At 41.5% G+C, this 11506-nt stretch overlaps 1 protein-coding gene across 1 annotated transcript; it reads left to right on the forward strand.

Moving 5' to 3' along the window:
- Nucleotides 1–569: 569 nt before the first annotated feature.
- LOC149995103 (cell adhesion molecule CEACAM21-like) lies at nucleotides 570–9096 on the forward strand. Its single transcript, XM_090260523.1, has 3 exons — nucleotides 570–633; nucleotides 3486–3839; nucleotides 8777–9096. The coding sequence occupies exons 1-3, from the start codon at nucleotides 570–572 to the stop codon at nucleotides 9055–9057; spliced, it is 699 nt and encodes a 232-aa protein (XP_090116649.1). The 3' UTR covers nucleotides 9058–9096.
- The last annotated feature ends 2410 nt before the right edge of the window (nucleotides 9097–11506 follow it).

Raw genomic sequence — 11506 nt, forward strand, 5'->3', positions numbered from 1 at the left:
AATTCAAATCGTGGGTCTCATTATTGATGGGCATCCACGTTAGAGACACAGCTTCTGAAAAAGCATTTTTAAAATGTGACCCAAGAATCACAATCTTTACAAAGTTTCACAGCTGATCTGATGCACAGTGGGAGTGACAAAATCCCTGTGACAAGTTTTCCTGAGGTATTTCCAGAACCCTCACCTGAAAGAAAATGTCAAATATAAAAAAAGGGGGGGGGAGCTGTGGGGGAAATTATCATGCACCTGACCATTGTAATGCAAATGGATAGTGTGTGCATGTGTGTGTTCGGAGTCTTTAGTAGTTTCCATAGAGCAGAAAATAGACCAATGGTAAACAAGAATGAAAGGACAGCTGTAACAGAAATAAGGAAAGGGAGAGGGAGAGTCCTGGGAATAGGCCCCGCCCCTGGCTCATATGATCAAGGAAGTGATCTTGCCCCAAGAAAAGGCTTAGCACGCAGGGAGAACGGACAGCGGATCCAACCGCTGTGAACAGACGTGCCGTGAGCCTTACTGGACCTCAAGCTCTTCTCACAGAGGAAGGGACAGAGCAGTCAGCGGACACCATGGGATCCCCCTCAGCCCCTACTTGCAGAGAATTTGTTCTCTGGCATGGGTTGCTGCTGATCGGTAAAAAGGGGGCAATTTCTGAGGTGGAATGGAGGATGGGAGACCAAAAGTTGCTGAAATCTCTTGGGGAACACAGAACTCAGAGGGGACAGGGAGCTTTTTGAGCACCTGAGGGGACAGGACAGAAGAGAAGATTAGGATGAAGGAGGGGGGTCAGCAGCAGGCAAATCGCATGATTGGGAAATTGTGAGGAACAGGAAAATATCAATGGCTGCTCATTTTCTAAGTTCTTCATCACCAAGTATTGAATTTTTAAACTGATGATAATAATAACAATTTATGTCAGGCAACACCAAAAATTTTTTAATCAAGAATGCTAAACCTCTGGTCAAGATGAAAGCATAGGCAGACATGCTACATTTCCCTCCACAAATAAGAAGAAATATAACTACCTCAAAACTGGAGACAACCAGAAGTTCTAGAAAATCAAGCTGCATGGAAGTCCAACAAACAAAGTGATAAAGAAGAAATACTCATCCAGACAGGTAGGAGGGGCTGAGCCGGGCAGAGAGGATGCGGTGTGGTGGTGGCAGTGGTGGCAGTGGCACAGTGGTCGGGGCTGGCCAGTGGAAAGTGCAGTCACACATCATAAAAGTAGGGAAGGACACCCAGGGAGCAGTCCCAGAACCAGACCAGACTGCATAGCTATGGTTCCAGACCCAGGGAAAAATCAAGCCCCATTGCTTCAGACTGAAAACCTGTGGGGATTGGGGCAGAGGAGGAAGCTGCCCGTCTCTCAGCAGAGTTCGTTTATTTAGAGGGCCCCCACCGTCCTAGAACATCTGTAGACCCTCCCACTATGGGAACCACGGCCAGGGAAACAGCTAGAGGTGCCAGTCCCATACAGGAAGTGGGAAAAGTGCCTGGAAAAGGGGTGAGTGCTGAGCAAGCAGCATGGTTTCCTCTCAGATGCCTCCCCCACATACAGCACCACAACGTGGTGAAATGGATCATCCCACACAGACGAATACCTGATGCTCCACCCCTTACAATGTAACAGGTGCAACAGCCCTACCTAAAACACAGAGGAAAACACAGGAGATTGTCAAGTTGAGGAGACAGAGAAGTACAGCCCCAAAGAGGGAACAGATCAAGGTTCCAGTAGGAGAACTAAGCAACGAGAAGATAGCCAACCTAACAGATGAGGAGACAGCCAATATAACAGATGCAGAGTTCAAAATATTGGTGATAGATGTTCACAGACCTGACATATATGCTTGGATATGGCAAATGCAGAAGGAAATAAGTGAAGGCTAAGCTAAGTGAAACCAATGGTGAAGGGAAGAAAACCGGGGTTCAAATCAATGATTTGGAACATAAGGAAGAAATAAACAGTCAACCAGTACAGAATAATGAAACAAGAATTGAAAAAAATGAGGAGAGGCTTAGGAACTTCTCAGACAGCTTCAAATGTGCCAACATCTGAATCATAGGGGTACCAGAAGGAGAAGAAGAAGAGCAAAAAATTGAAAGCTTATGTGAAAAAATAATGAAGAAAAACATCCCAAATTTAGTGAAGGAAATAGACATAAAAGTCCAGAAAGCACCAAACAAGCTAGACCAAAAGAGGACCACACCAAGACACATCATAATTAAAATGCCAAACGTTAAATATAAAGAATATTAAAAGCAGCAAGAGAAAAGAAGGAATCTACAAAGGGGTGCCTATAAGACTATCAGCTGATTTCTCAAAAGAAACTTTGCAGGCAAGAAGGGACTTGCAAAAAAGTACTCAAACTGATGAAAAGCAAGGATCTGCAACCAAGATTACTCTATCTAGCAAAGCTATCATTTAGAATGAAAGGTCAGGTAAAATGCTTCCCAGAAAAGGTAAAGCTAAAGGAGTTCATCATCACCAAGCCCTTATTATATGAAATATTAAAGGGACTTATTCAAGAAAAATAGGATCAAAACTATGAACATTAAAATGACAACAAACTCACAACTATCAACAACAGAACCTAAAAATAATTAAAAAAAAAACAATCTAAGCAAACAACCAGAACAGGAACAGAATCATAAGTATGGGGATCATTTGTAGTGTTATCAGCTGGGAGGGGGAAGGGGGGAAAATGGGGAAATGGCGCAGGAACTAAGAAGCATAATTGGTTGGTACAAAATAGCCAGGAGGGAGTTAAGAATTGTATAGGAAAGGGTGAAGCCAAAGAACTTATGTACATGGACATGAGCTAAGGGGGGTGGGATTACTGGAGGGAAGGTGGGGAACACTGCATGGAGGAGAGCAAAGGGAAAAGAAATTAGGACAATCATAATGGTGTAATCAATAAAATATACTTAAAAAAACAATGCTGAACATTGTTCTTACCAACAACTTCAGAAGTGAGTAAATACGCTGCAGAGAATGAAGGACCCTGGGAACACTCATTCAGTTATTCACAGGTACTTGCAGCCTGTTGCAGGCTCTGGGAGTACAACAAGAACAGATAAGACCCTGTCCTTATTGATCTCATGTTCTATGATGAGAAGAGGGAGAAGAAAAGCTCTAGATGTGATGTTGGGTACCCATAAGTGCCAGGAAAACAGCAGAGCATAGAGAGGTCTTTATAAAAATTTTAAAAAGCTGTCTCGCAAGGACACCCCTGAGTGTCAGCAAAGATCAGCCAAGAAGACAGAGAAGAGTATTTGAAACAAAAAAAAATAACAGGTTTAGAGGGGCTGAAGTAATGGTGGCCATGCCACTGACCTTGACAACAGGAGATACTCACATGCACACATACTCACATGCAGACCAAAGCTGAGAGTTGAAGAGACTTGCTCAGGATTTCGAGCTTCATTTTTGTAATCCCAATACATAGATCCAAATATTGATCACTTCCTTTCCTTTTTCCTAGTTTCACTGTTAGCCTCCTGGAGCCTGCCCACCACTGCCCAAGTCACTATCGTGTCAACCAGCGCTGCAGAAGGGAGTGACGTGCTTCTACGTGTGCGCAATAAGCCTCCTGATGTTAGAGGCTTCATTTGGTACAAGGGAAAAAGGGCGAACAAAAATTGTTTTATTGTAGCTATTGCAGTGGACCTAGGAGTAATTGGAAAAGGGCCTGAATTTAGTGGTCGAGAAACAATAGACAAGGAAGGATCCTTGCTGATAAAAAAGGTCACCTTGAAGGACACAGGATACTACAATGTAGTAGTCTACCTGAAAAGTGGAATAAAAGAAATAGGATTCGGACGCCTCCATGTGTATGGTGAGTGACTCCTCTCAGGTAGAGTGAATTCTTCTTCACACACAGGACTGATAGTCCTGGACTCTGCCTCCATCCCCCTATGTCCCAGGATGGGTTTGGGCATTTAGTGCAGGACATACACAGTGGAGACAAAGTCCCCTTCCCAGATTCCAGCCCTGCAGACATTCACTGCAGACAGAGAACCAGTCTGATGAGAGTGACTCAGCAGAGAGAGCAGTTTCAGTTCAGCCCCTTGGGGCCCTTCCCATGACAATGACCCTGAGAATGACCCTGCAGGATCATAGCCTGGCCTGAGGAGCCCTCTGGAATTCTCACAGAGCAGGTCAGCATAGTCAGCCACTCTTTAGACCCCTGTTTCAGAGCTACTTACTCTAGAGACCCTGGTGAACGTGTGTCAGGTTGGGTCTGCTTTACTTAAAAGAACTGAGTGGGATCAACAGTTTCCAGGGTGCCCAGGTCACAAGTCTCCTCAGCTGGTCATCAGCCAGGACTCAGCCCCCTGGTCCTTCACCTGACATTGCGGGTGGGGAGCACAGATGGACAAAGATCCTGCATCATTAGCCAACTCTTCTGGGGGACTTAGGAGAGAGAGTCCAGAGGAAGGTCCACGTCTTCAGGGGGAAACAGGAGAAAAGATGCCCTTGGCAGCTCCTTGTCCACCAGGATCAGCCAAGGGAACTATCTCTGGGAGTCTATCAATAACAGGTGCCTCTTATTTGAGCAGCTCCCCTACCCCAAGATTTAGGTCAGATACTGTGTATATTTATGATTAATACACTGAAAATTTGCCAGTCAAATTTAACCCTCCTTCATTGAGAAGAAACTGAGGCACAGGGAGACACGGTCACTGAAGCAGAGTCACACAGACCTTGAGCAACTGGTCACAGTCACTTGAGGTCTGTCTGCAGCCATAGCCCCACCAGCTCCTCCACCTTGGGATTTTATTAGGTGTCTGTGGATCCTTAGACCAATCTTTGGTTCAGATACTTTCTTCTTAAGCTTCCTCATCTCAGAAGAATAGATTCTGGCCTGGAGAGTGATAACAAATGAAGAATTAATTTTTACTTTAGAACCAAATTACCAGCAGCAATCATCAGAATTGGTGCTGGGAATGCCCAGGCATTTCCCTCAGGTGGTTGATCCACAGCTCCCTGCACTAAACTTGAAAGCACTAATTTTTGTTCCTGATGTGTTTGTGTCACTTTCACTGAATTTTTAAAAAAAAAAATTACCTTTCACTCCTCTCTATACCTGCAGCTAGAACAGAGGCCAGCATCTAACAAAAACTCAGTTGCTTTGCTGAATTAAGAAGGAATGAATGTTGATTGGATTAATGAATGAATAAATGATCAAAATTTTCTTTCTTCCAAGACTGAAAGGTTGATGTAGGTTTTTGGGAATCCTGGACACACAGGACAGGCTCCCTGTCCCTCCAGGAGCTGAAATCAGTGTCTCAGGCCATTTGACACTCTCTCAAGAAATAGTCCTTCTTGCAATTGTTCCTAGGCCCCAGGGTATTAAAAATAATTTTCATTTATGAAAATTTTTTTAAATTCTTTTCAAATTTTTATCTCATAACCACCAAACACAGCTGGTTTACAAGAATGAGAATTGCAGCAAGTCCATGCTCCCCTCTTGCCCTCCATCACCCCTTCTGCATTCCTCACCCGCCCTCAGCAGAGGGAGAATGACTTTAATGCCCAAGGGCAGAGCATGTGGTTCTGCTGCCACAGTCAGCTTTTGCTTGTCCCATTTAAAAAAAAAATTTTTTTAAGCTCCTTCCATTGACTCTGCTCTGTCATTTACTGGCTCACTGACTGAGGTCAGTCATTCATCTGGGAAGTCCTGTCTCACCTCTAGACCCAGGGGCCTGAGTACCCAACCTACCACCAGCTTGTTCCTGGTCCCTGTGTTATTTCTGTTTAAACTTATCTATAGGATGTTTTGGGAAATGGTGCCTCATAGAAATATACCTCAACTGGGTGACGGAGGGCTGTGCAGCCTGAAGGAATGGCCCTTGGTCAGCCAGGAAGTCAGCTGCTAAGTGGTAAGCAAGGAGAAGTGTGAGGTGGTCTCTGCCTTCCAGTCTTATGTCTTTCCATGATCAAACCCTGATTCTTAACTGAACATTGAGAAAGTATGTACTTTCCCCCAGACATAGAGCTGAAAATCATACATTCTCTAAGGCCTCAGATCCCCATGCATTCATCTTGTGATACACAGACCTGCCTTATTCTTTTGAGGACTCAGGTTTGCAGAGAGGTGAGCGATGCCAACAACTCTGATTTATGAAGGCTTTTGAAGAATCAAAGGTACCGCACAGGGCAATGTTCTCTCTGTTCCCTGCAGAGCTGAGTTACCTCACTTAACATCACAAAAAACAACTCTGACCCAGAGAGGTTTAACTTGAATTTCCAAATGATAATGATGGTAAGCATCTTTTCATGTGATTATTGGCCGTTTGTATATCTTCCCTGGAGAAATGTTTATTCAAGTGCTTTGCCCATTTTTACATCAGATTATTTGCTTTTGTTGTTGTTGAGTTGTAGGCATTCTTTGTATATTTTGGATATTAACTTCTCATCTTACATATGATTTGCAAAGTATTTTCTATATTCCACAGGTCACCTTTCACTCTGTTGATTGTGTCCTTTGATGAACAAAAGATTTTTATTTTGACAAAAGTCAATATATCTAATTTTTCTTTTTTTGCCTATGTTCTTAGTGTCTTATTCAAGAAATCATTGCCAAATCCAATGTCATAATGCTTCCCCCTATATTTTCTTCTAAGAGTTTTATAATTTTAGTTCTTAACTTTAGGATTTTATCCATTTTAACTTAATGATTGTGTATGGTAGAAACAATGGTTTACTTTATTTGTTTGCATGTCGATATTGCTGTTCAACGTCATTTGTTGAGAAGACTGTCCTTTCTCCATTGAAGAGTCTTACCTTTTTTTTTTTTTGAAACCATTTCATTTTGTCTTTTGATAAATAGAAGTTTCACGCCAGCGTCATACTCATTTGGTTACGTCACTTCTTAGTGAGCGCTGAAATTAGGAAGTGGGAGACTCCCAATTTTATTCTTTTTTGTAGCAGCGTTGCAACCATTTGGGGCTCCATTGAAATTTTATATAAATTCTAGAATGAATTCTTTTATTTCTGTGAAGAAGCCATTAGATTTTTGAGAGAAATTATATCAAATATGTAGACAGTTGGGGATTTTCCAACCCATAAACCTGGATTCTTTTCTATTGATTTGTTTCTTCTTTACTTTCTTTCAGAAACGTTTGGAAGGTTTTGGTTGTTTGTTTGTTTTTATTTATTTATTTTCAGAGACAGGAGAAGAGAGGGAGAAGGAGAGGAAGATAAACAATGATCTGTTGCTTCTCTCATGCCCTCAATTGGGGAACTGGCCTGCAACCCAGGAATGTGCCCTGACTGGGAATTGAACTAGTAACCTTTCTGTTCTCAGGCAGGCACTCAATCCACTGAGCCACACCAGCCAGGGCTGGTGGTTTTAAGTGTATGCATCTCCAACCTTATTAATTAAGTTTATTCTTAAGTATTCTATTCTTTCTCATGCTGTTGTAAATGCAACTGTTTTCTTAATTCCATTTTGGGATAGTTCACTGTTGTTGCAAATAAATAGAAATGATGTGGAGTATTGATTATGTCTACTGCAACTTTGCCTTATTTTATTAGTTCTAAGGGTTTTTGTGTGTGTGTGTGTGTGTGTATGTGTCAAAATTTTTAGGGTTTTCTACATATAAGATTATGTTATCTTTTTTAAAAGATAAGTTTTCTTTTTTAATAATTTGGATACATCCTATTTTACCTTTTTGCCTAATTTTCCTGGCAAGGACTGTCAGTACTATCTTTGTCTTGTTCACAATCTTAGTAAAGTTTTCTGAGTTTCTCCATAGAATATTGTGGTAGCTGTGGGCTTTATCATATTGAGTAGTTTTTTTTTATTCCTATAGTTTCCATCTTATGTTAAAATTATAACCACTTCTCTTTAGAGATTTACTTTTACCATAATACTCAATCAGCAGGCCAGAAAATAAAGTCTTACTTAAACTGAGGAATTTTTTAAATGGAACTTACCCACTTCAAAGGTCATGAAACCCGATCTGGGACATCTTTATTGCCTAATGAATTATTTAACAAGAGAAATGTGCCTTTTTACTCTTTGTACTAAACAGAGGTGGTAAGTATGCCTTCCCAAACATACACAAAAAAAATTACATGAGGAATGAAACACAATCTTTTTCTTATTTTTTAAATATTTTTAAAATTGTTATTCTACTACAGTTGTCCCAATTTTTCCCCCTTCACCCTCCTCTTCCCATCCCACCCCCCACTCCCATAATTAACTCCCACACTGTTGTCCATGTGCACGGGCCATTCATACACGCACTTTAACAGAGCCTTCCCCTTGTTTCCCCCATTATCTCCCTCCATGGACCCTTTGGACACAGTCAGTCTGTTCCTTGTTTCCATGCCTCTGGTTCTATTTTGCTCTTTATTTTATTCACTAGGTTCCTCTTATAGGTGAGATCATACGATTTTTTTTAAGTACAAGAAAGTTTTATGAAGGCATCAATAAAAGTTCATGAGAGAAAAATTCTACCTGATGATGACATTATAAGACATGTGGGCTAGGAAGAGGTTTCAAGTGCTGATACTAAAGTCATGCATGTAGGAACAAGTCAGGGGTCATCCTAAGGTTGTCTGGGATCAAGAAAAATGAAAATTTTTCTTTCCTTACACATTGTCCCCTCAGTACAGACTGTTATCTCACGGAAAAGGTCAAACACATCCTCTGTTGAACTTTACAGAGCTCACTATAGACAGTTAGAGGCTGAGATCTCTGAGAAGGCTGCACAGCCCCAGTTCCCAAGCCCACTCTCTGTAATTTTTTCTGTTTCCCCACAGGGCCTGTGAGAATGCCCACCCTCCTAGCCAGCAGAACCACTGTCACAGAGAACAAGGATTCCGTGGTATTTACATGCTACTCAAATGGGGTCTCCACCCACTGGTTCTTCAATGGCTGGGATCTGCAGCTCACAGAGAGAATGAAGCTGTCCTGGGAAAACAGAATCCTCCGAATAAACCCTGTCAGGAGGGAAGATGCTGGAAATTATCAGTGTGAGGTCTCCAACCCCATCAGTTTTGCTGATAGTGTGCCTGTCAAGCTGAATGTAAAATATGAGTGACTTTCCCCTTTGTCTCTGTTTTTAAACTCTGAATGAAATTTTCTGCACCTTTAAATAGATTTATCGGGAAGGTGGAGGGCTTCTAGAAGACTGGCATTAAGTCAGTAAATGCTGAAAAATGTGAGCTGGCATTGTCATTATTGTTGAAAGATCACATTCCACACCAGAGTCTGCTTCTGGTTGGTCTTAGTCGCACCATGTCCACAGTGGAGGTGACACTGAGTACAGGATGAGTGTTGGTTGTGTGGTACCAGTGGGAGCACTTGATGAGCTCACAGGAACCCAAGCTCTGCCCCTCCTTCCCAGGGATGCGTGCAGGGCAACTGCACAATGCTGTAGACAACAGCAGTAGACAGGAGGGCACCCATGTGGGTAGCAACACTGATCTTTTTCTTCTCACAAATATAATAGTTTCTAAAGTCTTTTTGAGTATCCTTATTTTTATGGTAATACACATTTTTGTGTAACCTCAGTATGCCACTGTCCTCTTTGTTAATAGGATATAATTAGAAACATTGATAATAGAACCAAGGCTTTGGCTCAAATGACCTAGTTCATATTGATGCCCATAGAATTAGAAATGACCTCACCCTTTATGAAGCTAAGTTTGACCTGATGGGTCTTTTGGTATCCCTTCGAGTAAAGGCCATCACTCAGAGCTAGAGAGACTGCGGGTGAAGTGTGAGGGTGAGGCTTCCTAATCTCAAGAGACTGTAAAACTCCCATCATAGGTTACATAGAGCAAATTATGGGGTGAATGTCAGTTCCTCTGCACTTAGGTAAGTAATCAGGCCAAATCAGGTGACACCAGCCATGTTTATGCTCAAGAATACTCTTCTTCTGGAAAATTAACTAAAAGGTGACAGTACAGGCAGACATGGCTCGCCCCTTCATGCAACCACATCAAACTTACAGCTATAATATAGAACAACCATCAGCCAGAAATATCAGAAATCTAGTTGAATGGAAGCCTGACAACTACAGAATTAAAGAAACTAAAACCACAAAAGTTGGCATTCATGCTGTCTTCCAGACCCAATAAGCAGAAACAGGTATTAAATATTTATGGGCACTTTATTCAGATGTAAGCAATCTAAGAAGATGGCAGGTTTGAGCCTTAACAGACTGTCTTAGATTCCATTTTAAACCAACCCTTTTTATAAGGAGAAGAAAAGTGTAGATAAGGGGTTGAAACTCAGGGAAAAAAGTTAATCAGGTTAAAGCTGCATCATTCTTTCTTCTGTGTCCTGGGTGGTGGTCTTTGTGTCCCAGGCAGTGGTCACCTCATCCTGGAGCACAATAGCTCAGATACCATCTTGATGGCTTGCAGTCCTCCTGAGGCACAAATGTGGAACTGCTTATGGTCTCCCTATGTCAAGGTGGATCATAACTTCAGTTCCTGAAATGATAGCTTTTTACACATTTTAATTACTAAGTTTATTAGCTATTACCTGAACTAACATTTTTTAACGTTTGAGCCCCCCATCATTTTCCCACTATTGGTTTAAACTCCCTTATTTCTATGGGATCAGTGTCATATGGAAGTGCTCATTTTGCTGTTTAGCACATATTTTAGCATTAGACCACCCGGTGGGGGGCTTAGGAATACACTTAATTGCAGATCTGCAAAATGAGGCACATTGAATGCAAAAGCACAAAACAGTTCTTAGCACGTTGACAGAAGGTGCACACTCTGAAGCTAGGATGCGTTAGTGATTTTAAGGAAAGCATTTCCTTGTCTTTTAGAGTTATGATAGACTCCCAATTATATATATATTGGAGCAGGTTATTTTCTTATTGATATGCTTAAATAAAGTATAATTTCAAAGGCTTTCCAGGTGAGTACAAACACCTATAAGACATGTAGTGAAAGTTCGTTCAACATAAGATCCTCCTGCAAGACAAAATTCAGAGATGTTTAGAACATTTTTGCTAAGTATACCTAAATATTTTCATTTCATCTGAAGGCAACAAATTCTCCATAACATTGGGTTAAGCAAAAAGTAATTAAAAGATTATGTCTTTTTTTTTTTTTTTTTAAGATGACTTTAAGGTCTTCTTGAGGCTCGATAATCCATTGTTCCTCAGGTGCTTTCTTTACTCTGGTGCGATGAATCCAATGTTTTATTTTTGTCAACTTCACCACGATCAGGATGGTGAGGAATACGTCCCAAGGTCCAGTCCACTTTTCTTCTAGTTGGCTTTCTGTCTTCCATGTCTTGAGTAGCACCTTATCACCAGGCTCAAATGAATGTAGCAAACCTTGAGTCAGTATATACATTCAGTCTCCTTTCCTGCAACAATTCCAGTGCCCTCAACAATGCCATCAGTTCAGCTTTCTGGGCAGAGATTCCCAGTGCCAAGGCCTTGGCCTCCACTACTCCTTCAAGAGTCACAACTGCATAACCAACCTTTCTGTTTCCTTTGTTCCCATAACTGCTTCCAGCTG

This window comes from Furipterus horrens, unplaced genomic scaffold, assembly GCF_987537825.1.
Source record: "Furipterus horrens unplaced genomic scaffold, mFurHor1.1.pri manual_scaffold_13, whole genome shotgun sequence".
Lineage (NCBI taxonomy): Eukaryota > Metazoa > Chordata > Mammalia > Chiroptera > Furipteridae > Furipterus > Furipterus horrens.

Bases quoted from the DNA above. Each gene is read 5' to 3' on its own strand.
- LOC149995103 (XM_090260523.1), top strand. From the start codon at position 570: ATGGGATCCCCCTCAGCCCCTACTTGCAGAGAATTTGTTCTCTGGCAT. The intron at 634-3,485 runs GTAAAAAGGGGG...CCTTTTTCCTAG, and splicing joins GCATGGGTTGCTGCTGATCG to TTTCACTGTTAGCCTCCTGG. The intron at 3,840-8,776 runs GTGAGTGACTCC...GTTTCCCCACAG, and splicing joins CGGACGCCTCCATGTGTATG to GGCCTGTGAGAATGCCCACC.